Source organism: Leishmania donovani, chromosome 30 (assembly GCF_000227135.1).
Source record: "Leishmania donovani BPK282A1 complete genome, chromosome 30".
In the NCBI taxonomy this organism is placed as follows: Eukaryota; Euglenozoa; class Kinetoplastea; order Trypanosomatida; family Trypanosomatidae; genus Leishmania; species Leishmania donovani.
Window position 1 is genome coordinate 1119142 of NC_018257.1, and position 26498 is coordinate 1145639.

Here is a 26498-nt window from a genome sequence, read left to right on the forward strand (position 1 = left end):
TGACGATTATATGGAAGAAGAGGGGTGGGTGGAGAGGAGGAAGGGGCTGCGTGGCATATCCTTGCGCAGGAGCCTCCCCCCCCCCGATCACAACTGGAGAGGGCGGAAAAGAGTAGGAAGGCAGCGGTTCTCTGAAGAAAACACTCTTTTCGAGCCTATACCCACCCACCCCCTCTGAGCACGGCCGCCCCACCAGCGAAGAAGGTGAGCCGTGATAGCGGCGTATGACCAGGGCGCGACGAAACCGTGCCGATTACTTCTTGTTTCGCTTTCGAGGATGGCGATGGTAAGAACACCACAAGAGATAAAGAAGAGTGAAAAGCACGTTGGCCCACCGCTACAGCAAGAGGGCGGAGGGAGGGGAGAGTGGAAGCACACGCAGAGTATGTACACATCAACACGTGAGCAGACCGTCCACAGACGGCGACCGGTGTGCGCCAACTGAAGCGAGAATGCGAAGAAGTAGTCGCAAGAAGGCATCATGAGTGCCTTTTCGTTTTCGCCTCTCGATACCTGCACAAGTAATGTCTCTGCGTGCAGCCGCTTATTTGAACTTCTTGGAGGCATTAGAGGTGATGCTAGCGATGCTGCCGTTTGGTGGCTGGGGAGCGGTGCTGCCGTTCAGCGGTGACGTCAGGTCCTCGCGAGAGCTGTGCGGGGTGCTGCGCGAGAAACCCGCAGTGCGGTGCCCGTCGTATGCTGATTTGAGCGACGGGGACGAAACAGTCGAGAAGGACAAGAAGTTATCGCTCGAGTCCTCCGCGTGGGACGCCGCAGCAGCCGACTTCAGCCACGGGTGCTGGAGCAGCTCGTCCGCTGAGGCCCGCTTCATGACGTCGCGCTCGAAGCAGCGGAAGAGGAAATCGCGGCACGGGTCCGACGTCTCCGCTGGGATCTGCGGGATGTCGTTAGTCGAGCCCACATAAAACATGGCGGAGTAAACGTTGTCGAACTCCTCTCGCCACGGTGGCTCGCCACCGTTGAGCATCTCTACGACGGTGCACCCAACAGACCAGATGTCCGCCTTGGTGCCGTACGCCTCGCTCCGAATGACCTCCGGCGCCATCCAAAACGGGGACCCCACCAGCGTGCCACAGCCCACCTGGCTGGAGTTTGCTATGTTCGCCAGTGACTTGCTGCATCCAAAGTCCGCCAGTTTCGCCACGCCATAGCCGTCGATGAGAATATTCTCGCCCTTGATGTCGCGGTGCACAACACCCTTGTCGTGTAGGTACTGAAGCCCCTTCAAGATCTGGAATGTGTAGAGTTGCATGACAGGCTCCGTGAGGTGCGTGAATTTCTTCACAATGGAGGTCAAGCTGCCCCCGACGGCGAACTCCATGAACACCAGCATTGTGTCTTGGATCGTGTGTGCGCCAAAGTAGCGGATAATGTTCGGGTGGGACAACTCACGCAGCATGTTCACCTCCGCCTCCACGCTTGCCAGAGCCTCGGGGCTCTCGCTAACGACGTTCACGTACTTGACGGCCACCATCTTGCCGTTTGTGAGAATGCCGAGGTGCACGGTGCCGTAGCTGCCTTTGCCCAGCGCTGGGCCGCAGCTGAAGGTCTCCATCTCCTCCACACTGAGAAGGGTACCTTGCTGCATGTTCGGTGACATAGCCGGATGCACGTTGGATGCGTCGTCGCCATCGTCGTTGCTGTACGAGGCGACGCTGCTGTGCGACTGCAAGTGTGTATCGCCGTCGAAGCCGGTCCCGCTGAAGAAGAACGGCCGCAGAATCCGGTGTGTCTCGAAGCGGTAGCGCTCCTGCTTCTCCAGGTACTCGATCCGCATCCGGGCAATGGCGTTGAGGATGTTCTCCCGTTCCATTGCGTCGGTGCACGCGTACACCTCAAACTTCAGGTCGTGGATGCGGTTGCGAATCTGGGTCATGGAGCAGCGCAGGGCGTCGATAGAGACGTCACCTGTGGCCGTCGTCTGCTCCTGCGTAAAGAGCACGTTGCGCCAAAAGTTGACGAAGAGCGAGATGACGAAGGCCGCCGCGACGACGCGGAACAAGTCGGTGCCTTGCGTGCAGCTCGTGTACACCCCGGTGCGCACCAGCACCACGTACAGGATGATGGCAAGGTACACGAGGAAGGGCTGCATCAACAAGAACATCATGAATCGGTTCACGTTCTTGTACGGCGTCGCCGGAAAGCATAACAAGAAGGCGAGCCGGATGAACTGAAAGAAGATGCAGTTGAAGACCACGCACATCGGGTTGTTGTAGAAGACCTTCCACATAACCGTTTCCCACATCTGCGCCGCGAAGTGCACAAACATGTTCGACGCTCGCACCCGAAGATCCATGTGAGGGATAAACATCTGGTTCGTCAAAATGCTCGAGGGTGCCATGACACCCATCGACAAGAAGGAAATGATGGAGATGGCGACCCAGATGTCCTGCTGCATCAGTTCGTACGTGGGCACGTTGCGCAGCAGGGTCGGCCACGCAATCGCGTCCACCACAGACGACATGAGCGGCGCTAGAAAAATGAAGTTGAGAATGGTCAGCACCGTGTAGAGCTTCTGCACAACATCTAGCAAATATGGGTGCCTGCGGCGCAGATACGATATCAGCCAGCTGCCCCGCTTTTTCACGTAGAGGAATGTGAAGAGCCACACAATGTAGAAGATGCCGACCTTTCGGGGGCGACTGATCGGTGTCTGGTGGTGCGGCATGAGCAGCCCCATCCCGCGCAGAAGCATGCCAGCCACCGACGGCAACGGCGCTGGCAGCCCCGGGTGAAAGGCGGCCATGGTGTTCAGGAGGTGGATGATGATGAATCTGCAGAAGGAGAAGTAGTTGACGGCGCTGTAGCTCAGCTCATCCCACGTTAGGGTGAGCTGCAGTGGACACGGCGTCCGAATATCGCTCCACCACTTTTTGTATGTGTACCCCCACATAGTCAGCAGGATGTGAAATGTGCCAAAGCAACAGGCAATGCCGAAGAGCGTCATCCAGATCATGTCGCGCCGCGTCGGCTGGTCAGCTGGCGGGTCGTACGCCTGGCGCATCCAGTACAGGTTGATGAACTGGCGGCGTGAGTCGTAATCGTGGACGACGTCATCGGGGCACGTCATGTCAGGCTGGAGGTTCGCCAGGGCCCGCTTGCGCAGCAGCGCGTCGAGACGGCCCATCGGCTTCATGGTTTCGCCGCCCTCCGGGTCGGCCGGTGCCGCCTCGCTGTCCTCGCCGCCGATGTCGTCATCGCTGGCGCTCAGGCAACGGAAGTGGAACCCTCGCGCGTTCGGCGCGAGGTAGAGGCGCCCCTCCACCAGAAGCTCGTTCGCGCACGACATCCCGGAGACACCGCGTAGCTCGATGATGCCCTCCTCCTTCACCTCCACCAGGCCCTTCAAAACTGTGTTTCGCGGGTCGTTCACAACAAGGGTGCCCTCGATGATGATGTGGCGCGCTGCCATCACTATGCCATAGGCCAGCACAAGAGTGGAGCCGACCCGCACGATGATTGTGTCCTTGATGGTGATGGGGACAGACTCCGTGACACGCGTGTGGCTGTGAACGAGGGTGAGCTCGTCAAGCAAGAAAGACGCCGGGCTGCGCACGTATACCTTTTCGCTGAGCGCCAAGCCGCTCCGCAGGGGCGGTACGCTGCGACGGTTGTGCCGGCAGAGGTGCGGCAGCGTCTCCGGATCGGCAAAGATGCAAAACGTCTGGTGCAGCAGCTCCCAGTCCGCCGAGTCCTCCAGCTTCACCACCGCGCCGCTGATGGTGCCGCCTGCCGGCACCTGCACACATCCACGCAGCACAAGCCGCCCGCTCACCGTTAGACGCTGCGACGTCGGCAGATACACTTCACACGCTTGCGTCTCCACGGCCGCCGGGCCGCTAAAGATGCTTTTGTTGAAGGGGTCCAACGAGGAGACGATGCCCTTCGCAGTGGACGAGCCGCCGCGCGCGCTGGCATCGACCGCCTCGTCCAGGCGGAAGGTGTCGATCACAAACATGGTCGCATTTCGCGACACAAAAGACGCCATGGCGAGCGGCAGCGAGTAGCCGGACAACTTGGTGAGGGTGCGACGGAAGTTGAGGGCTTCGCCGGACATGTTGCCGTACAGCGCTGCCACGCCGCCGATTTGCAGAATCATGTTGCCAGCGAAACGCACCGTGACAAAGTCGGCGAGGAGGCGGCCGAGAAATGTCACCTTGGCGAGCCCGCTAGAGGTCACGAAGTTGGCGTTCGTCACGTGCACTAGGGTATCCTCGCCAAAGTGCGTAGTGCCGTAGGCGATGACGGAGATCGGGTCGGTCATACCTACGCCGAAAAGAGCGCGAATGGAGCCTGTCACCGTGAGCGAGTTGAGCACCACGTCATCCCCCAGCAGCCGCACCACGCCATCGCCCGAGACAGTCGCCGAAACGAAGACACACCCCTTCATCAGAGTCAGAACAGATCGCTCCTCCACCACCACGGCGCCGCCAAGGTGCATCTTGTGGGTCGTGAGAAGCGTTCCACTCTTCAGCGTCACGGTCGAATCTGCAAAGCTGGAGGCATCGGTGAGGTTGATCTTTCCCAACAGCAGCACTGACCCACCTTGGAAGATGAAGCGGCCAGTGAGCAGCGCGTAGGATCGCTCGTCGAGCGCCATGATGCGAATGACGCCCCCTGGGTAGTTCGTGATCGCGTTTCGCCGCCCAGCAGAGAGAACGCTGCTGATGCTGTCCACTCCCATGCTCGAGACGGCTAGTGTCAGGTTTCCGTAGTTGTGGATCGCCCCGTCTCGTTCCATGGACAGCCGCTGCACGTCGATCGTCATCTCGCCGTAGTTGTAGAGCGGCACCGACAGCAGCCGCGTCTCGTAGCCTTGGGTGGTGATCTTCGCGTACCCGGTGCAATTGATGGTGCCTCTGCCAGAGATGCTGCCTCCAGACCAGAGGAAGTACGACACATTCAGGCTGCGCTGGCGCAGGTTGAGGTTTCCCTTGTCTTGGACATTGAGCCGCGAGACGGAGGCGGACTGCAGCAGCTTGACGTCCTGGTCTATCAGCACATTCGGGCTGTCGTTATCGATTACGACATCCGCACCCCGCTCTACCAATAACGTCGACACCAGCACGTACATAGGGGAACCTTCGCGGTGGTAGCACACGTGATAAATACCGCGCTTGTGGAATGTGCCGAAGAAGCTCACTCGAGAGCTGCTGCTGAAGAAGAGGTCGACGAAGAAGACGTTCTGCGACGTGAAGTCGGCGCACAGCTCATCCGTAATGACCACCGTGTCGCGCTCCGTCAGGTTGGTGCCGTAGATGGTGCCGGAGAACTCTAGGTCCGCGTGAACCTGTGGCGGATCTGTCGAGACCCCTTCTGGGCCCGCCACCTCGTACGAGTCCATCAACTTCACGCTCAGAAATGGCAGCGTGTCTGGATAGGGCACGTAGCAGAGGGTCTGCATACCGCCACGGTGTGGGGTAAAGCGGTAGACGCTGCCGCGGACGTCCCAGCGGCTGCCACGCACAAAGGCGCTGCGCGTGTGCAGACACGTGTACCCCTCCATCACGCGAAGCCGTCGCTCCAGCTCGGCCTTGTCAGAAACGGTGCTGGAGGTGCCGGCGAGAGGGATGGAGATGGGCCCACCGGTGACGAGCACTTGCTGCGACGGGTTCCATCGTGCCTCGTCCAGCTGCAAAAATGATTTCTTGCTCACAAAAAAAGGGTCTCCGGCGAGGCAGTTATTCGGCAAGTCCTGCACCCCGAGCCTGCCCAGCTGCTCGAACAAGGAAAAGGGCAGACAGGGGACGATGAGGGCTGACGTCTGAGCCGGCAGCACCCACTTCCCACTCGCAAACCTCACCTTCACGGCATGCCCATTCGGGCTAACCTCGATCTCGCTATGGGAAAGAATATCTTTCACAAAGCGCCGCCACGTCAGCCACGCCTTCGTGTGATTGAACGCATGTGCCGCCGCCTCGCCTTGCGCCGCCGGCTGCATGCGGCGCACGAAAGTCCCGGCGTCGTCGACAAGGCGAACGTTGCTCGTCAGGATGGACATCATGATGGAGCGAACGAGCGTAATGTTCGTCGGAAACGTTGGGATGGACACCTGAATGGAGAAGGTGCTGCCGCCGCGCTGCAGCATCTCCTCCGTAAGGCCGTGGTACACGGAGCCGCGGTAGTGGACTGTTGTGGCCTCGGCAAACAAGATCGGGCCCATCGCCGCTTGGCCATCGGATCCTGAGAAGTTGTGCAATGGAGGCCCAAAGTCTGCCCACAGCATGTGCAGGAGTTGCAGCAGCAGAAATATGAACGCTGCCCGTCGCGGCGATGCGCGCCTGCCGAGGTAGCGACCGTGCGAAGCGGATGTAAGTTCATGCCCATCAAAGCATGGCGAAGCTGACGATGAAGTCAGTGATGCGGGATGCGATTGCGGCCGGTGCGGACCAGATACCTTTCCCGCGCACGGTGGCGGGGACGACTTGGAATTATAAGATGCAGCTAAACGGGTCGCCTTCGCCAGGGGCGCGGCATTCACATCGACACATTCGCGTACGACACGCGGGGCCTCTATGACCGCCGGCGTGGTGATGCTGCTCCGTGGCGAGCAGCCCATCTCAGACTCGGACTCAGTCACATAATTCTGCCATAGCAGCTGCCTTAGGCGATGGCGCAGCGTCAAAAGCACAATCGACTGCCATTGACTCATTGGCGGGCGTGGGGAGGGGGGGGGGAACGGGGATGGCGAGGGAAGGGTGCCGCGCCGAATGCTTTTCGACACGCTGTGCCGCAGCGGTCGGTGCAAGCCAGAACACACGCGAACGCACTCCTCAACCATGCACAGCTCGTATATGCGAGTGGGGAGGACGAGGGGGGGGGCGTTTGTGCGTCTTCGAACGAAACACTTCCGTTTTCTTACCTCTACCCCCTATTCCCTCCCGCGCGCGATCACTCTTTGCAGATGACGATAAAGGCGATTCGTGACAATCCCAGCGAACCAACGAGCTAACGAGCGAGCCAGCCAAATAAAAAAAAATGAAAAATGTAAGCAAAATCGCCGATATAAAGTCGAATCGAAAATCATAAATGATAATAAAAAGAAACAAAGGCCGTGGCCAAACCCGCGATCAATGCGCAAAGCCCGAATTGCGGACGATGGGTGATCGACCCTCCTTTCCTGTGGCAAAGAGCCCCTATGGCGTGTGTCCGTCCCTCGACAAGAGTTGGCTAGACCCCCTCGTCGGTCGCCTCAGCGGCCTTCCCCGAGACGAAGCGACCAGCTGAACTCAACGGAAGAAAAACAAGCAAGGAGAGAGAAAGACAGCAAACAAGAAGGATGGCAATGTCAGGCAGCGAGTGCTTCCTCTTTGAAGTCATGCACGCAGAATGTGTGTGTGCGTGTGCGTGTGCGTGCGCACCTAAAGCGGTCTGCCGTGACGATGATTGCAATACCAAACGTGATTACCTTCTCCGCTTGGTGCGCACCCACACCAATAGCTTGCGTGCGTTGCCTCAAAACAGAGGAGGCAGTTGAGACCACCTCTCCAGCACCAGTGTACCGGCACAAGCGGCAGTAGCAGCAAAGAAGGAGTTGACGAGAGAAGGAGAGCGAGAGAGCGCGCGCGAGGAAAAGACACGGGCAGAGAGCGTTGGGTGGGGGGGGGAGGGCAAGCAAAAAAAAATGAGCCCAGGACAGAAGAGGTGAGTGGGCTGAAATGGCTGCGTCTTGAAGTTTGCTAGAAGAGGTAGCTTTCACAACCACAGAGACGGTGCATGGAGTGAAGGGACACGCAATCCACAACAGGAGGGGCCGAGAGGAGAGAAAGAAAGAGGTAAATAGTGCTGCAGGTGAAGCACGAGGCCGGGGGATTGGGTGCAGGGAAGAAGCTTCAAGCGCTAGAAAGGCAAAAACACAGCCGAAGCAGGACACGTGAGACGGCGGAAGACTGACACAACAAACAAATGAAGGGAGAAGCAACAGAGCGTCGGCACAAGGTGCGAAAGAGGGGAGGGGTGGGGTATAAAAGACAAGAAGAAATCAAAAAGAAAGAGCACGTCCACTTCGTGCTCGCACGGTGATGCTCTCTTGCGCCTCTGCTTTCTATTCTTGCTGATGCGGCGGCTTTGCTAGAGGTTTGTTTTCGTCTTTTGTTTGTCCCACCCCACAACCATCAGCCCGTGCGTATGGACGTGTGTGGGCGTGTATGCCTGTGTGTGAACTGCACAGTCCACGCACACACACACACACACGCACGCAGAGAGAGAGGGAGCGAGGGAGAAAAAAAACGAGGCCCAAGAAAGCGAGAGCGCACGGAGGCAGGAGCACACCGACACACCAGGAGAGGGAGGTAGGAGAGAGAGAGAAAAGGGGGCTAAAACCCAAAGGAAGAAGCAGAGGAACAAGGACGCCGACGAAGCACCGAAGAGATACAAGAGAAAAGGAGAGAGCAAGACAACTCACGCACGCACACAGCGCGCGCAAACGTCCAAAGACGTGCGTGTTTTTTTTTGATAATGATGTGAAGAAGGCACGAGAGGGAAAGATAAAGGAAGGAGGGGCCTGGCAAGATAAGAAGCTGTGCTGATGGTGACGTGGAGTGTCGTATGAAAATAATAAATACAAACGAAAACGACAAGTGAACAAAACAGCAGAGTGGAATGACAGTGCCACCTTGTAGTGCTTCTCTTTAGTATTAGGCTCACTGAGGCAACACACTGCCGGCAGCGCAGACGATATGTCTTCCGTGTGTTCGTGTAGATATATATGTATGTGCGCGTGTGTGTGTGAGTATGCGTGTCTTTAGGGCTTTCGTTGTTTGTGTAGGTGTGCTGCCTGTTTGTTGGTACTTTTTCCCTTTCTCTCTGTGTGTTTCGAGGCTTCGCTGCATTTGCGAGTGTGTGGGTACGTTGATGTGCACGCGAGTGGGTAAGGTGATACGGTGAAGGGTGGCCGCGAGAGTGGTAGAAAAGGAAAAAAAATAACGTTACAGCAGATAAGAGAGACATGAACGAGAATCCAAGGAAAAGACAGAGAGACAGATGGAGAGGGTGGGGGAAGATAACTTGGTGCAGCCCAAATACATGGTGGCACAGAAGAGACAGGATGACGTGCGTGCCAGCACTCAAGCAAACAGCGCCCGCGCCCATGCGTCTCACCCCTTCGCACGAAAAAAAAGCATAAATGCGGAAGAAGACACTGCCATGAAAAGGTGGAATGAGCGGCTGATTGCTTCACTGGCAGCGAGCCGTCACCCGACTTATTAGGTGCGAGGACAAGCTTCCAGGGTGGTGAAGCGATCCTTGCCAGCTCTTGCGCTCTCTTCCACCTTCTCATTACCGGTGTGCTGTCGCTGGAACCGCATCGCTTCTGACAAGTCCCACCTCGCCGTCTGATTGAAGAGCGTGTTGAGAGAACACAGCTGACCTGAAGACGCCATATACAACGCAACGGATCGTTAAGCACATGAGCAGAGGCGAGTAAATCGCTGAGGCGCTTCGTTCGACTTTTGCTGTTGCTCTTATCGTTTTGTGTGTGTGTGGGGGGGGGGCAGAGCCGCTAACACAGCGAGGGAGACGCAGAGCACCAATCGATGAAGACGACTGCGGAGATGAGGCAAAGGAGGGCGAGATGTGTTGCGCACCAGCACACCCCTATCAATCTATACAAGCATACTCAAACACACACACACAGAGGGGGGGGACGAGGTGAGGTGAGGGATGTTCAAGACCGAGCAAAGGGAGAACGACAACGAGAGGTGGGTGGAAGAAAGGCACAAAGGAGAATGCACAAAGCGACAATAAAAAAAGTAAAAAAAAAACGCAAGACAGCCAAGCAGCGAAATCGCCAATCATGGCGAGTACAGGGGGACACACCACACACATACACACATACGCGCACATATGCACCTTCGCGCAACACGCGAGGCACAGAAAGACAAAGGACGCCTCACAGAGTCCTCGCGCATACGCGCTCACGGACAGGGCGAAAAGCGAACGCGTCAGGTGAAAGAGGGGGTGGCGGGGGGAGATGAAGGCATTCACAGTGATGAACAAGGAGGCGTCGCAGATGGCACGTCGCTACCGACAGCGGCAATGGGAATGAGTTATTAAGGAGGTCCTGTTTTCAGTTTTTCCTATTCAATGATGCTGCGGAGAAGCCGCTCGAAGAGGTTGGAGCTGCGGCGGTGCTGCTGATTAGCGTAACGCGCCTGCAGTTCCATGAGCTCATGCGTGGTGCGCCGCAGCGCCTCGTCGCTCATCATTTCCTTCTGTATCGTTCGCTCTGTGAGCTCCTGCAGTGCCGTCATCGCGCTGTTCTCGCGCTCGCGCAGTTCCTTGTTGCGCAGCTCCGTCTGCCGAAGGACGGCAGCGCCCTGTTCACGCTCGGCATTGATCGCCTCGAGCAGCCGTTTCATCTTCTTCTTCTCGTCCTGTTCCCGCTGCAGCTGCGCCTCCAGCTCGCGCTGCTTTGCTGCCTGGATGTCAAGCTGGTCCTTTTCCGCCTTGACGAGGTCTTGATAGCGCTCCGGCAGATGACAGCACGGCTCGAGCCCCAGCGCCTCCATTTGATTGATGAGCCGCGCACTCAGCGTCGCCATGTACTGCAGCATCGCGTTCTTCTCAAGCAGCATTTCATCCTTCATCTCCAGCTCCGTGTCTCGTTCCTCCAGCTGTTCCTCGAAGAGCAACCGCTCGGTCGTGGGTGACTCCGTTGCCTCCGCCTTCTGGCGCGACTGCAGCACAAGTAGCTCCACGAGAAGCTTGCGGTTATGGGAACGGAGCTGCCGTAGCAGCGTGCTGTACTCCTCCAGCGGCACCCCCTCCACCGGCTGCGAGCCGCTCGACGACGTCTCTGGCGGTGTCTCGCCGGCATCGCGTAGCAGTGTCTTCAGCTCCTGAATATATTTTTGATCATTTTCGTATGCCGACACCGCTTTTGACAGCTGCCTCTCAAGCTGAGCGATCAGGCCATCCCGCACCTCAATCTCCTGCTCCTTGAAAAGCAGCACGAGCGCGGCGTCTGCGCTGCCAGCAGTCAGCAGCGACTCCTCCGTGTGACTCTCAGCGCTGGAGCTCTCCCGGTCCGACGCGGAGGCGTCTGGGCGAGCAGGCCCGCCCCTGGTGTTGCCACCGTGACTAGCCTCGGCCTCCTTATACTCCGTGGCGCACCCGGGTGTCGCCTGTACGGGGATGCCGTAGAGCGTGAGCGTGCGCTCGAGCTGCTGAATGCGTTGCACGAGTGCAGCCCTGTCACGGCTGCTATCCGACAGCTGGCGGTTCAGCTTTTGAATCATTTTCTTGTACGCCCTCTGCATCGCCTTTGCCTTTGGCCCCATCTTGTGCACACCGTCAGCAGCGTTGCCGGAGTCACCACGCCCCTGCTCACGTGAGGCGTTGCCGCCCAGGTCCTCCGTACCTTCCCCCACGTCCTCCGCAAGGATGCGCTTCAGGGTCTCGGGGCTGTCCAGCACGTTGCGACGTCGTGCCATGGACTCGCGCACGCGCGCCTCGTTCACACGTCTTAACTCTGCCTGCAGTTCGTCTCTCTGACTGCGCAGCTCGTCGATATCCGTCTGCATGAGCAAGCGAAGGCTCTCAAGCTCTTCGGGGTCAACCAGCTCAGCCCGCTTCTCACGAAGCTCCTGCAGCTCCTCGTTGGACTCGCTGATCTCCACACCGGCCTGGACAAGCTTCTCGTGCAGCCGCTCTGCCTCCTGCTGCAGCTTCGACACCTCCTCCATTCGATCGCGCGCCAGCATCGAGGCGCGATCCAGCTGGGTGGACAGGTCGACTACCTTGTTGTAGTTGCGCTCCACCTCACCCTGCAGGCGGGCCCGCATCTCCTCCACCTGCGAGACATCAAGAAAAGTCTCCGGAAAGTCGACGTCCGCTTGCACCGTGCCACCGAATGACCGCACCTGCGTTGTGAGCGCGTCGATGGTGGCATGTAGGCGGGCCGTGTCGTTGGCACGCGAGGCGAGAATGGCGTCCTTCTCCGCGAGTTGCTGTAGCGCGCGCACGAGATCCTCGTTCGTCCCGCCGCGGGCGTTGTCGAGCTTCCGCTGGAACTCCTCGACCAAGCGCTCTTGCGCCAGCTTCATCTCCATCAGGCTCTTCGCCTCTTGGTGCTTTTGCTCCTTGATGAACTGCGTGATCTCCTTCGAGTGGATCTCATCATGGTACCCGATCTCCTCTTGCTGCTGGTCCTGCAGGTTTTCGATCTCCACCTGGTAGACCTCCTTGAGGTTGCGGATCTGCTGCTCGCTCGCCCCGGACGCGGTCAGCTGCTGCAGCTCCGCGGCGAAGCGCTGCTCAAGGTCGCCGCGATCGCGCTGATAGCGCTCAAGCAGCTCCTGCCGCTCCGCGTCGCGGTTGGCGATCTGCACCTCCAACGAGCTGATTCGCTCATCCCGCTCACTCAGCAGACCCATGAGCTTCTTCGACAGCTTCACGTAGTCCACCGTAACAGACATCTTCGCTTCCACCTTGACGGCCATGGCACGCAGACCAAACTGAAGCGTGTTGGTTGTTTCGTACAGGTGCTCGCTACTGGGGCCAACGGTGAGGATGATCGAGGTGCGGCTACGCCCGCCGATCGAGTCCTGCAGGATGCGTGTCAGCTTCGCATTGCGCCACGGAACGTGCTTCGTGCCGGCTGAGAGGGAGCTGACGACGTGGCCGAGAGCCAGGAGAGATGCGTTGATCGTCTTGGCCTCATCCTTGCGGATCGGGTCGGCGTTGGTGATGCCAGTCTTGCTAAAGCGCTCGTAGCCGGCCAGATCGATGAACGTGATCTTGCCGCGCAGTTTACCTTTGCTGATGTCCTCCATGTCCTCAGACGTGACGTAGACGATCATGGCGGTGTGCCCGCGGCTCGACTCCGCGTTCATGGCGGTTGACCCGATGACGCGGCGCGCATTTCCCTCGTTGTAGAAGCGCATGAAGTCCTTGGAGCTCGCCAAGGCGTGGGAGGTGCACCCTGTCAGCGACACCCCGTTCTCCTCGTCGTAGTGGATCTCCACCCGATCCTTGCCCTCATGCACCATCAAGTCACCAAGATTATCGCGGTAGATCTGCACGAATTGGCCCGTCACCACGTACGTTCGCGTCGGGTCGCTCGCCTCGTTGGCTTGGATCTTCTCGAAGATGTACTTCGCCGCACGGGGGATGATGCCGAGGTGATGGGGGTCGGTGTTGCACATGGTGTAGGACTTCCCAGTGCCGGTCTGGCCGTAACACATCAGCGCGGAGCAGAAGCCGTTGAAAGCATGGTCAATGCACGGGATCGCGACGGATTCGAACACTTCCGACTGCTCGGCGAGCGGGCCGAAGCTGCCGTCAAAGTCGTAGTGGCGCTCATCTTTGACGACGACGCGCTTGTCCTCCAGAGTGACGAGCGCGTGGCCGCCTTCCTTGTAATCTTTCTTGATGGTGGGGCGCAGTCGACAGTACACAAGGCACCGAGAGAGGGCCTGGCCGTCGTCGTTGTCGCAAACATCGATGCCGCTGCCGCTGGTGCGCCTGTTAGTCGGCGTCTTGGCCGACTTCTTCTTCGCCTTCGTGGCAGCCGATGTTGTCGAAGTTGGCGAGGCGGCCGCTGCTGAGCCGTCGTCGACTTCGTCTAACGCATCGCCGACGCGAAGACGTGAATCTTCGCCTTCCACCGCCGATCCGGCGGCTACGCTCACCTCACCAGCGGAGCTCATCAGGCACCGTTAGCCGGGGAAGGGTGGGTCGTTGTATCTTCTCTGAAGGCGGGCGAAAAAACTGCAGTGTGCTGCGCAGCTGCCCGGGAAGTTGGCGCGTGCGCTCGATAACGGAGCGAATGCGGAGCGGAGTGCACAAGACACACACAGCAAAAAAACTGAGAAGTCAAAACAAAACAGCACCTCGGCTGCACGGAGGAAATGAGGAAGAAGAGCCCACTCAGAGGGAGACGCGAGTGGGAGGGAGATGAAGATGCTGTCGGTGAGGTGTGGTCTTGCCGTCCTTCTCCGTGCGTATGGGCGTGTCTTCGCCAACAGAAACGAAAAAGTGCAAAAAAAAAGAGGTTTGCTCGCGCTTCTGTATCTGTGCGTAGGTGTGCGCGTGTGTGTGTGTGCGGAACACAGCGTTTGTGGTCCCTTTCTGGCGCAAGAAAGGGCGAATCAGCAGGCAACAGGCGAATAAGTTCTCAATGAAGACCCCATGTGTTGCGTCAACGTGTGCGTGTGCTCGACTCTCCACCTGCCCTTTCCGTCTCGGCAGGGCTCAAGCGTCTGGCCCTCACCCGTGTATGTATGCAGGTGTGGAGAAGATTATGAGGGAATAGGAGCGTGAATATGGTGAAAGGTGCTTCTTTCTGCTGTCGCTGTACTTGCTCTCGCGCATATGGGCACCTAGCAGGGCGGCAGCGAGATAAGTGGCAGCCGCGATGCTTGCCCACTCCTACTTGCAAGCAAGCACACACAGACCAAGAAACGCGAATGCACACATGATCGGTGGCAACACGTTCAAAGAAGTGAGCCCAGAAAAAAAGAGAGGAGGGTGAGAGGGGGTATGATAGACGGGGAAGGAGGGGGGTATGAGGAGAGGAAAAGTCGTACAAAGAAGGCTTTGACTTTCTCACATGTGCAGGCAGCACAATGTCATAGAGGCTATTCGCAGAGATGTCATGAGGGCCATGGAGAGGAGGGGGAGAAGGGAGACATGCTAGCTGAGCCTGTGTCGCCACCAGGAAAAGTGCCCTCACCCAAGAAAAACGAGACACGCAGCAATCTTCGTAGGTGGCGAGGTCCTGTACATACGCAATACACACACGCGCGCGCATATGTAAGTACGATAAGAGACGACTTCTGTCTGCGCGACATCTTTCGAGTCGCTTTTCTTTCTTTGTTGTTGCTTCGCACGAGTGATCCAGTCGAATGTGACTCTTTTCGACGTGTGCGTGTGCGTTTTGCGTTCGCAGTGACGTGACAACGGACGTGAGGGTCCTAAAGAGGCGAGTGATGCGTCTGGCATTCCTCGTCACAAGGCGGGATGCCTCCGTCCTGGGAAAGGGGGAGCCGCCAATTAGACTCCGTGGGCACGTCGCCCCGCACACGGCACGCAGCTGCTCAATACAGCATGCCACAGACTTTCGTGCGGAAGGTAGGCCGAACTATTCGACCCTCTCGCACGGGCACTCCTCAGCAGCTGCAGAACCGTTTTCGCTGTCCAGCCTGCAATTTGAGCAACCGTCATCACTAACCTCTTCATCATCGCCCTCCTCGTCACCTGATCCTGTCACGCTCACTCGCCAACGTTTTCGTCGTCCTTTGATCACTTGCTGAGCGCGGCGCGTCGGCAGCGCGCCGTTGATCGCCTGTGCCCAGTTTGGAGTCCCGGCGGCGCGCAGCTTCTCATACTGAATGAGCACCTCCACCAAGTGATTGATCGTCAGCACCTTGCACCGGTTGCCGAGGACAACACTCTCCTTGATGGGCAACCGAGCCGTGCGCACGCCGTGGCGTTGCGCGGAGGCGTAACTCAAACCCTTGTGCGCGTTGTGGTCGACGAAGGCACCGACAATGTACGCCGTATCTGGCTCGATGCTGGTGAGAGTGTCCGGCGAGTCAGCGGTGAGGAAAACGACTTGACTCGGCGCAAAGAGTTCACTCCAGTGCTGCACCTGCGTCACACTAGGTGGAAATCGGCGGAAGCCCTCGTAGTTGTTGAGAGCCTGCAGCACTTTGGCTTGGGCGGTCGCGTCGTGCTCGGTGTCACTGGCCTCCTTGCCCATCAGCGATGTGATGACGGGGCGGAAGGGAAAGCCGGCAGTGCGCAGGGCGCTGTAGCTCAGCATCACCTGCGACACGGTGCTCTTTGTGTTTGCCTCCGTCATGCACCACGCAAAGCTGAGGTCGAAGACAATCGTCGGCACATGAGGATCGGCAAGCTGGGCCTTGCACCGATTCACCAGCGCCGTTTCTGCCTGCCGACGCCTCTCGTGGAGCAGCACCGCCTCAGCGCGGCGAGCCTCCTTCTCTTCCTCCGTCAGGCGCACCCACTGCGCCTGCTGCTCCTTCTGCCGGTCAGCAGCGGCGGCTTTCCTGCGTCCCCTCTTCTCTAACTTCTTCTGCTTCCAAAAGGCGCGCTTCTCTTCTTGGGTCCAGGACCTGCGCTGACGGCGATGTCCTGTAGGTGTGCGATGGGAGGCCTCAGCGACACCATCGCAGGTGTCGCTCGCGTTGGCGTCTTGTGCATTGGCGCCTGAGGTCCGCAGGGAAGACTCGCAAGGCGTCGCCGGAGAGGCAGTCACCGCTGCAGCGCACCGTGACATCATCTAAGGTACTACAGCAGAGCGTCTGAGAAAAGCTACCTCTATAGCTAACTTTTTCTTTCCTGGTTCTCAATCCTACGTATGCGTATGCACCACTTGTGGAGCAAGGCAAGGACCGCGATGGCGTGCGCGCGCCAGATAGATGGGCCACCGCCGTGTCACATATGTCAGCTGCTCCACATTAGCAGTCAAGCAAACCGCGTGAAACAGAAGGAGACAAGGATAGCGGGTGGAAAGCAAGGAAAGCGCACAGCGTGTGCGAGTGGAAGGTGAAATACGTACGAGAGTGTCGAGCACCCTCCTCCTTTGCGAGGGGTAGAAGTGGGAGCGTAGACACGAACACAACCGCGCCCACGCAGACAGGCACATCTTTTAGCCTGCATGGGGTGGCGGCCCAACTGAGGCCACCGTTTGACCCTCCATCACACGCCAAAGACAGAGCCGCACACGTCAGCAACAGCAGCAGCACGCGATTTCATTCATTTTCGTTTTGGGCGAACGCTCCTTAGCGTTCAAGGCTACAACAAGACATGCGATGGCCTCCGTAAGCACGCAAACACATACACACACGCAGAGGCTGAGTTAATAGATGGAACACAGAGGAAACCAGACAGCGCATCGATGCGGAGGAGGGCAAGAAAAGGGAAGGGGTCGGGCGCGCTTCAGCGACAGAAAACATGGCAGCTTCAGTCGAAGCCGAAAAAAAAGAAAAATAAGACCAAGCACATGGGAGGTTTTCCGTCGGCCTAGGCGTTAAAAGCCGAATGCCCCGCGTGATGGAAGATACACAGCAGTGGGATCAGGGATGGCGCTGAGCTCGCAATGCGCACCCCTACGCGCAAGAGGGACATGTCGATGGACGCCAGTTTGTGAGCTTCCCCCTATCCCTCCTCAGAGAGACCTCCTCTCTTCCTCTCCCCGCCATGACCGCTGACGCACGCGAATGCTGACCGACACACACATGAACGTCTCCGTTAAATATTCCGACGGTGTGCGACCCTGAAGACGATAGAAGAAAAAAACATATTCCTAACAAGTGCATCTTTTGCCTTGCAGCATCAACTCGACTTCACCCTGCTCGTCCCCCACCCCCGCGCACGTCACAGGCCTCGTCGCCCGGTGCAACGCAGCGGCCGGCACGTGCATTACGGCAGCGCACCGGCTCGGCCACCTGCGCACGGGCCCTGCCTCGTACTCTACCCACCTCTGCCTCGCAGGGTTACCTCACAGCCGCTCCCATCATGCCGGCCGCCCCGCCGGTGCATCTCCCTCGGGGTGGCGCTCCAAGCTCTCCCCCAGTAAGCAGCGAGGGCCGGGCGAGACACGCTTGGGTCACGCTGACACCCTGCCCATCATGTGGGTGGTGCAAACGCGCTCGCTGCCGCAGGTCGCTCCGACGCAACGCCATCTACGACCTGAGCACCGGCATCAGCAGCCATGCATCGCTCTGACTTTCCCACGCCGTAGGTGCCCCTGTCACCACCCGAGGCGGCTCGGCACTGGCAGGGGGATAGGGGGATAGGGGGATAGGGGGGAGGGGCGGCCCGGGGCCATGAGGATGCCACGCGTTGCGACGTGCCTCCCGTCATCAAGGAGCGAGGGAGGCACACAAAGCACTGAGGAAGAAGCGGCGAGAGAAACAGAGGCGAGAAGGGAAGAAGGAACTGCTCCGCACACACACACTCACACCATGTGCACCTGTGCCGATGTCTTGTGGGAAGAGAGGATCGCCGTCCCGCGCTACGTGCAACCGTCATCTCCTGGAGAGATCATTGGCACCCATCCATCACCGCCTACTGTCTGCTGTCCATCAAGTCTAATTACCTCGTTGTTTCTCAGATGCTGGTGTACTGAATGTTCGGACGGATGCAGGTAGTGCCAGAGAGGTGCACACCGAAGTCAGACGGCATCGTGATGATCACCCGCCCCTGCACGCCAACGGCCTCCGCCGCCTTCACCATTGCCTCCGCCACTACCTCGGCCTTGCGTTCTTCCATCGGCTGGGTGAGAAGATCACCGTGGCGACCAGGAACCATGGCGCACACGCTCGGGCCCGCGCCGGACAGAAAAGCGTACACGGCACCGGCCTCGCGCGCGGCCTTCGCGCACGCGCTGTAGTGCGGATACAGCTTGCGAGAGCGTTGCTGCTCGTGAAGGCAGTCGCTTGCGTCCGTGAGCATCCGCAGGTCGCCGGTCGAGAGGGCCAGAGTCAAAATTGCTGTGCCGGAGATATTGCGAACGGCATCGCGGAGCGACACTGTCGTCGGTACTAAGTCACGGGTGACGTGGGTGCTGGCCTTCATGAGCTTATGCGGCACGAATAGCACGATGGAAAGGTTCGGCGGGGTGGGCACGTGGTAGGTCATGGCCCTGTCATCGTCCTTCTTGTAGACGAGCTGGATGCCTCCGTAGATAGCCGAGGCAGCGTTGTCGGAGTGACCCTCGATCTTCGAGATGGCGGAGAGCAGCGACTCGTTGTTATGCGTCTCCATTGTAAGGCCGGAGAGCGTCATGCCCGCCACGAACCCCGCCACCGCCGCCGCCGAGGACGAGCCGCAGCCGCACTTGTACGGTATGTTGTTGTGCATGGTGAACTTTAGTGGTGGCATGCTCTTGTGCGCGTACTCCTCGAACGCGATTCGACAGGTCTGCACCACCATATTGTCCTCGCCGGTGCTGATGTACTCTTGGCCCTCGCCGGTCACGGTCATGGAGAAGGTTTCCGCCAACTCTACCGTCAGCTCCATGAAGATGGAGAGCGCCATGCCGAGGGTGTCGTAGGCGGGGCCGATGTTTGCCGTCGTCGCCGGAACGCGAAGGCTGACTTTCTTGGGTAGCGGCGTAGCAGCTTCATCAGACATGGTTGTTGGAGCAGCGTGCTGATTCTGGTTTTGTGCAGAGTGGAGAGAAGGAGGGTGCAGTGAACTACGGTGTTGGATGACAAGAGAGTAGCGTTCGTATGCGTGCGCACGCCAGCCAGTCTGCGAGGAAGCGAGACGGGTTGGCCACAAACGACAAAGAGAAAAACGCGGTAAGTTTGACGCGCCGTCGCCACTCCTCCAGATCGATTTTGTGGCCACCGACAGCGAGGAACGCAAAGAAGGAAGGAAAAGGAAGAAGAGAAAAAGGCGTGGCCGCTGAGAGACGGAAGAGACACCAGCAGGCAGAGTGGCGCAAAAGCAGGAGCTTCTTTCCATGGTGAGCGGAGAGAAATGAAAGCAGCCACCCAAACGCAAAACGAGCGGTAAGGAGAGGGGAAGAGATGCAACGGTAGAGCCACTTGCGGACAAAGATGAGAGGCCTTCCCTACCTCCCGCTCGCCTCGCCTGGAGTCCCGTCCGTCTTTTGCGTTGCTTGCAGTCCCTTTCCTGCACCCAAGAGGGCGGGTCATAGAAAGAGTTGCACATGCCCTGCCCTCTCAGGGGCTTGTCCCACTCGGATGAAAGGATCGCCTATTAGTGGACAGCCTGAGCCGCACACGCACACACTCGCACAAACACAGACACAGACGCAGCTTGAAGAAGGTGCGAGGAGACGGGTGAAAGCGCATCGGTGTGCGCGTGCGGCTCATTTTGTTTATTCTTGGGATCACGATTTGCTTGTTGGACAGTGTTAGTTACACTTTACTTTGCGACAGTGCGTCTCAGCACCAACCCGCACATAGACGGACCCGTGTACGCAACACCGCGTACAGCGAGTCCTAAACGCGTGCTTGGCGCAGACTCGGTTCACTATGCTCAACTTCTCTCTATCTCTCACACACACGACAGGGGACAAAAAGGAGCATACAAAAGCAACCAAGATGAACAAAAACAAAAAAAAAGAATCTTTTTTTTTCTTCGTGTCATCTGTCCTTGTTAGCTTTCGCCTGCCTACTCACCTAGAGGAACAGCAACGCAAAACACGCATACAGACACCTACGTCATGGTTAACATCCATCTCTCTTTACCTGCCATCTCTCTCTCTCGCATCTCGTAGCTCGCAGCTCCAAGGTACGTCATCGACTTGCTGGAATCTCTTCTCTACAATTTGCGTGCACATTTAGATGTATGTGTGTGTATGAGAATCTCTTCTTGCCCGGCGCCTTCACCTTCACGCTCCTCCTTCCCTTTCCTCATGAGTTTCTTTTCCCTGCCGTATTGTTTTTTTGTTGTTCGTCTTATGGTCATTGAAAGGATCTGAGGTGCAAGAGAAAAGGGAGCGAAGCAAGGCGTGGAAGCCCTGGTGGCGCATACGCACTGGTCAGAACTGACCCTGAAATCCTTTTCTCCTCATCTCCTTTTCGTTTTCACTCACTCGCGCCTCGCCTTCTTTTAGCTGCTGCCTTCTCTTTGCTTCTCTTCAGACCAAAAGGAGGTATGCATGGCCAGCAACAGCACACACACACAGCGGGACGTACGCGTTCAACGTTCTATTTCTCTTGTCCCTCTCTGCCGCGTGGGTCTTCATGCAACTGCATCCTACAACTATGAGAGCGATACAGACAAACAAAAAAAAGGAAAGGAGGGCAAGACACGAAAGCGGGGCGGGGCGGTGTGTGTGGGGGGAGGGGGGGGGGTAGAGACTTGTCAACGACACAAAACGGGAGAAGGAAGAACAAACAAAAAGAATACCTGCGACATGCCATTCCGATCGCATCTTTCGCTTTACATTGCTGGCAGGGGTGATGGAAGACAAGACAGAACAAGGAGGCGAGTGAGGGAGTGGAAGTGGAAAAGGGCGGGGGAGGGGGGGGGGCAACAACGGTAACCCGTAGTGAGTGGCATAACGCGGTGGGGAGGGAAAGGAAGAGGTCGAATAAAAAAAAAGGAGCACGGTCGTTGAAGCTACGCTTCACCATCAACATGACACACGCATACACTAGATAGGCCACCTCACTCACTCTCTCTTCATCGGGCACATGCGCACGAAAAGACGCGCACGCACGTTCTTTGGTGTGGAGCCGTGCGGCAAAGAGAGAGCGTCGGGCAGAGCGTGATCGCGCCACTGCGCGTGTGGGACAGGAGGGGAGCGACCACTCGTCGCGCTTCTTGCTGAGCATCTTGCTCGACTTCAGTCCTCCTCAGCAGATGGGGTGAATGCGTGTTTCTCTACGGGTGCACGCACGAGGGCAGAAGAGAATGAGAGAGAGAGGTGATGGCCAGGTGTTCTGCCGCTCTCGTTGTCCTCACGCTTCCCTCGCGTTTGTCGTGGCGGAGAACGAAAAAAAGGAGGGGAGGGGGAGGGGCAAGGGAGGAAGGAGACATAGCCGCGAGGAAGGGAGGGAGAAACGCGAAAAAAGGAGGCCATTCCTACACGAGCAGCAACCATGTCACCTCCGGTCTTCCTACTCGCGGGCGCGCTGGCGAAAGACGCTCATCTTCACCTTGGAGACGCCTATCACGGGCTGCGCCTTGGAGAGCTCATCAAAGACGTTGACTTTCTCCGCAAAGTCCATAAAGACGTGTCCCTTGGCTGAGTTGTTGCGCAGGGACACGAGATGCGCAGACATTGGACCGAGGGCGGCGCGGATCTCATCGTCTGTCACGGAGCCGGTCGTGTTGAACATGAGGCGGTCACCTACAGCCTCTGACACCTTGCGCTCACGCGGCGGCAGACGCTTGGACGCCGGCGCAGCCGCAGCCGTGGCGGCAGGCTCAGTCGTCGGCTTCTTGCCACCCTCGTGGGCCACCACGCGCATTGGCTTGTGCTCAGCTGTCTTCACCGGGGCGCGGCTCACCAGGCTAGCCCAGCTCTTCGGCTTGCTGCTCACCGGCGCCGGTGCGGGCTTCTCCTCCTCGTCCTCCAATTCCGCAGGGGCGGCGGCCGACGCGGGCTCCTCGGCCGCCTCCGGCTTCGGCGCCGGCTGCGCAGGGGCCGCCTCAGGCTCAGGCGTGGGCGACTTCGACTTCTCCGCGGCGGCCGGGGTCGGCTCAGGCGCTGGCGGCTCCGGGGTGACGGCGCCGATGCGGGCAATGACCTGGTGACGAACATAGTAGCCGTCCATACCGTAGGTGTCCTGGAAGGACTCCAGCGTCGTAACGATGTGGTAGTACTGCTGCATCTCCCCAAAGGCGGTCATCGTCACGAACACGTTTACGCCGCCGTAGAGGGGCGCGGCATTAACGCTGTCCACACGTAGGCGGCTGCCCTGCAGCGAGACGGCCCACTTCTGCACGGCGATCGGCACATAGCTGTCGTGCACCTCAGAGATTCCGAGCTCAAAGTCGTTGACCGTGAGGGTGGCGTGGCGGCCGTAGAGATCGGCAATGTTTGCCGCGTTCTTTGCTACACGCTCGACGAAATCGACGGTGAACGCGTTCGCAACCTGCTGTGCGGCAGCCATCCTCTTGTATGTGTGTATTCGTGGGCCCCACACAATATTTTGAGAAGAGGCTCTCGTGACAGGAGGGCGCGCAAGTTGAGAGAAAGAGGGAGCGGCAAGGGGAAGAGGAAAAACGGGACCGTCACACGGGCTCACAATAGAAAGAGGGGCTTTAATTAGAAGCACAGAGTAGAGCGAGAAGGAGATGACACACAGAGAGGACGAGGGAAAGAGAGAATGGATTCTTGTCCGTGTGGCAGGGGGGTTGTATGTGTGTATATATGTGTATGGGTGTATAAGGAAGGAGGTGAAAATCAATATTTCGTGATGCGGAAAAAGAGAGAGGGGGTGGAAGAGGGTGACCACGGGAAAGGCAGAAAACGATAGCAGAGAAACCGGGGAGCCACGCAATGCCAAAAGCAGCGCAGGGGGGGGGGCAGGAACGTAGCGCGCGCACAGGCCGCATCTTGTCGACGTAAACCACAGAATCGCGTGCTAGCCCAAGAAGAGCCTGGGCGAAGGGGGAAAGGGGAAAATACGATTCTGTTAATAAAAGAAAGGGCGTCCCACGCAACGTTGTCCGCCGAGATGCGGCAACTCCGTAAACATGTCGTCCGAGTGAATAGACGGAGGGCATTCGCGGTGTGCATACAATGCGCCAAGAACACGTGAAGGGATGGCCATCTTGTGCACGAGAAGGTGGGAACACACGCACGAGCACCTGAAGGGTGCCGTATGCGCATCTCTCAGCGTGTTAGTGTCGGCAGCGGCGATGACTTGACTCATCTCCCTCCGTCTCAGCGCTTTGCTGATGCCGGCAAACGGCACTCGAGTGCGGCCTTCCTCTTCGTGCGCCCACCCACGAAACCCTCAGTGCTCCCGCCAGGGCGAAAACCCGTCTGCGAGATCGGCAAAGAGGAGTACGAGGGAAGGAAAGAAGAGGGGTGGGGGAAGGGAGAGGGCAAGAAAAAAGATCTGGCAGTGAGTCCAGACCCAGCACGAGCGCTTCGAAAACATAGCACACGCGCACACACTTTCGACTGGGATAATGGGCGTCACTGCAGCCAGTAAGCGACTCACGATTTGTGCGCAGGGGCGTCCACCTTCAGCGCGGCGGCGGGGACACCCAAACTACGCAGCACGGCCGTGCAAAGCGCCACACTTCGCGAGTCCACAGTCGAGTTACTTGAACGCAGCAGGTGCAGAGCCCGCCGCATCGCAGCAGCGTCAGCGGCCACGGCCAGCTCTCGCAGGAGGCGTGCTCCATGCTTTACATCGACACTCGACTTATGCGCCACGCTTAGCTCCGCGACACGGAGAGCAGCACCGATGTCACGAGCGTCGAGTGCGACAGCCATGGCCGCGTGCAGCCAGGCAGCATTTACTGCAATCCCGGCATCCTCCATCTCGCGCTGCAGCGACGGCAGCCGCAGAGCGCCGTCCACCGGCGCGGTTGCCGCGTACACCTCTAGTAGAAGCGCGTAAGTGGTGCTGGTGGGCGCGGTCTCATAGCGCGGGTAGAGGCTAAGCACCTCCTCTGCGCGCTTCGCGCTGCCCGCGAATTGGCAGGCGGCCAGCAGCAGGTCGAGTGTGACGGAGGTAACTGGCACTGGTTCGCGCTCCTCTGCGTCCGTGGCCGACGTCTTCTCCGAGACAAGCGGCACGGCAGGATCCTTGAGATGTGCTGCCGCAACAAGTGGGGTGAGTGCGGCGACCACGTTGCGCACAGGGTCCGTTGACAAAAGCGACAGGCGACGCGACTGCAGAAAAAGCTTCGGTCGCTCCCCGGGGCGGTTGTATGGTGCCGGCACTTCCTTTTCAAGCACCCGCAAAGCGGAGCGTATCCGCCCCGCTTTCGTGAGCGCCTCCACGTAGAGCAGAGCCGCCACGGGCTCGTTCTCCTTCGCCACAAGTCCAAACTGGCGGTGTGTGTCGATGTAGGATCGCATGTAGGCGGCGGCGTCAGCATCGCCGTATTTGGCACACTTGGCCAGCAGACGGAACACTGTAATCTCGCTGCTCAGCACCGGTTCCTGCGTGGCTGCCGTTGTCGCCGTGGGGGAGGAAGGCGAGGAGGTGTCGGCGGCCTGCTCACTGGCGGCTTTCGCGGGCGACGACGATGAATGACGTTCTCGTGCTTGCATGAGCTTTAACACCTTCACCACCGCGGATGGCGGGGTCGACATGTTCATTGCACTAAGGAGGAGGTACGGCAGCACAATCGACGGTGTCACACGCTCCGGCGCAGCACGATGCAACAGCTCAAAGCTCTCATGAATGACAGCGGTATCGTAGTGCACCCGTAGCAACGTTTGGAAGCAGTGTTGAAGGCGCAGCGGAAGAAGTGGGTAGCGGGCAACGGCGTCGGTATCGATAATGATCTCGACTTCCTCGCGAATCCCGGGCCACCATGCCACACAGTTTTGGTGGCCGAGACGCAGGTACAGGAGAAACATGGACAGCTTGGTCACTACATCCGGCACGATACCTTTTGAACGCTGCAGCTCCACAAGGTTCTCCACCTCGTACTGGTTAAATGTGTCGGTCATGCTAATGGCAAGAAGAAACACATTGAATAGCTCCACGGACGGGGCGCGGTCCTCCATCTCCAGTAAACACTGCGTGAAGAGGAACCGCATCTCCTCCAGCTTTTGGAGATCGCAGAGCACTTTGAGCAGCAACACAGTCATCGGCTCCACGTCCTCCAGCCGACCGCAAAACTGTGTAAGCGGCTTTCCCGGTATGAAGCGTGGCTCAGCAGTCGCATTATCACCACCGGTTGCGCTCGACGACTCTGCGGACGTGGAAGGCGCCTGTGTGCGCTGCGCCTCCTCCTGCTGATATGATCGGTAGAAGCGCTGAAATTGTTTGAACACCTCCGCCGCGGCGAGGAGACCTCGTCCGTCGTGCTCCACAGCCTTCAAAACCACTTGGTACGGTGTGAAGCTGCGGCGACCCGCCGCCTGCGACGACAGCCGGAGCGTCACGCACCGCATGTCCCGCAAAAGGGCCGCTAAGCGTTCGTGTATCTGTGTGGGTGGGTGGATGCTCGTCAGAAAGGCCTGTTGGTGCACTGACAGCCGCGTTTGCACATGCGATTGTGTAGAAGAAGTGAAGACAAGAGCGATGGGAGACAAGTCAAGGCCTTCGACGTACCGGTAAGAAATCAGCATAGAGAGAGGGATCGAATGCAGACCCACCACCTCCGCTTGCGCCTTCGCTGCTGCCGCACGCAACGTGGTCTCTCTTTCTAGAGCAGAGCATTCGCCGTTGCCTGCTTTGAATCAGCTTTTGCGCACAACCTGGCAGCTCTCCGTTCGCGCCATCGACAAGAAGAAGCACGTCCCTCTTGAAAAGAGGGGGGGGGGAAGCACGAAAAATGAAACTTGTTGCACCACGCATATTGTTTTGCTTAAAGACCTCAGCAAGCCCTGTTCATACAGACCACTTCAGTGCATCATATTAAAATTACCCCGACTTTGTGTGGGGAGGCCAAGAGCCTGCAGCCCGGCCGCCGAGCACGGCTGCGGCCTCTTGGTGTCGGCGGACAGAGCTTGGCTGGCGCGGTGCCGAGGAGACGTGCGGCCATGATCGCGCTTGGACCGGCTCACGACGAGTCGCACCGACGGCTCACCACATATGCGCGCAGGCGCCCACCGCTTTTCTGCCTTTGCTGCCTTTGCTGCGTTGCGGTGGTGTGGAGCGTGATCGCGGCAACGGCCCGCTCTGCATGCACCGGAATCGCAGTGGGCTGGACGACGCCACACGGCGTTGGTTGTCCCGTCTCCTCGACGAGTCCTCGCTGCAAGTGTGTACGCTGCAGGAGACTCACTTCTCCCCTGCAGGCCTGGAAGGCGCTTGGTCTGCACGGCGTTCAGTCTTCTCGGTGCAGCAAGAGAGAGGGAGGGAGCGCGAGTGATGAGCGAGAGA

At 58.6% G+C, this 26498-nt stretch overlaps 6 protein-coding genes across 6 annotated transcripts; all 6 read right to left on the minus strand.

The window, feature by feature from the left end:
• Positions 1-544: 544 nt before the first annotated feature.
• Positions 545-6247, minus strand: LDBPK_303090 (protein kinase-like protein; the record flags this gene model as incomplete). The annotated part of the gene is made up of 1 exon (XM_003862972.1): positions 545-6247. One exon carries the CDS (start codon positions 6245-6247, stop codon positions 545-547), a length of 5703 nt encoding a protein of 1900 aa, XP_003863020.1.
• Positions 6248-10097: 3850 nt separating this feature from the next.
• Positions 10098-13670, minus strand: LDBPK_303100 (kinesin, putative; the record flags this gene model as incomplete). Its single annotated transcript, XM_003862973.1, has 1 exon — positions 10098-13670. One exon carries the CDS (start codon positions 13668-13670, stop codon positions 10098-10100), a length of 3573 nt encoding a protein of 1190 aa, XP_003863021.1.
• A 1433-nt stretch (positions 13671-15103) lies between these two features.
• Positions 15104-16267, minus strand: LDBPK_303110 (hypothetical protein, conserved; the record flags this gene model as incomplete). The annotated part of the gene is made up of 1 exon (XM_003862974.1): positions 15104-16267. One exon carries the CDS (start codon positions 16265-16267, stop codon positions 15104-15106), a length of 1164 nt encoding a protein of 387 aa, XP_003863022.1.
• A 1832-nt stretch (positions 16268-18099) lies between these two features.
• LDBPK_303120 (homoserine kinase, putative) lies at positions 18100-19125 on the minus strand (the record flags this gene model as incomplete). Its single annotated transcript, XM_003862975.1, has 1 exon — positions 18100-19125. The coding sequence occupies one exon, from the start codon at positions 19123-19125 to the stop codon at positions 18100-18102; it is 1026 nt and encodes a 341-aa protein (XP_003863023.1).
• Positions 19126-21590: 2465 nt separating this feature from the next.
• On the minus strand, positions 21591-22589 carry LDBPK_303130 (hypothetical protein, conserved; the record flags this gene model as incomplete). Its single annotated transcript, XM_003862976.1, has 1 exon — positions 21591-22589. One exon carries the CDS (start codon positions 22587-22589, stop codon positions 21591-21593), a length of 999 nt encoding a protein of 332 aa, XP_003863024.1.
• A 1055-nt stretch (positions 22590-23644) lies between these two features.
• LDBPK_303140 (hypothetical protein, conserved) lies at positions 23645-25564 on the minus strand (the record flags this gene model as incomplete). The annotated part of the gene is made up of 1 exon (XM_003862977.1): positions 23645-25564. One exon carries the CDS (start codon positions 25562-25564, stop codon positions 23645-23647), a length of 1920 nt encoding a protein of 639 aa, XP_003863025.1.
• Positions 25565-26498: the final 934 nt, after the last annotated feature.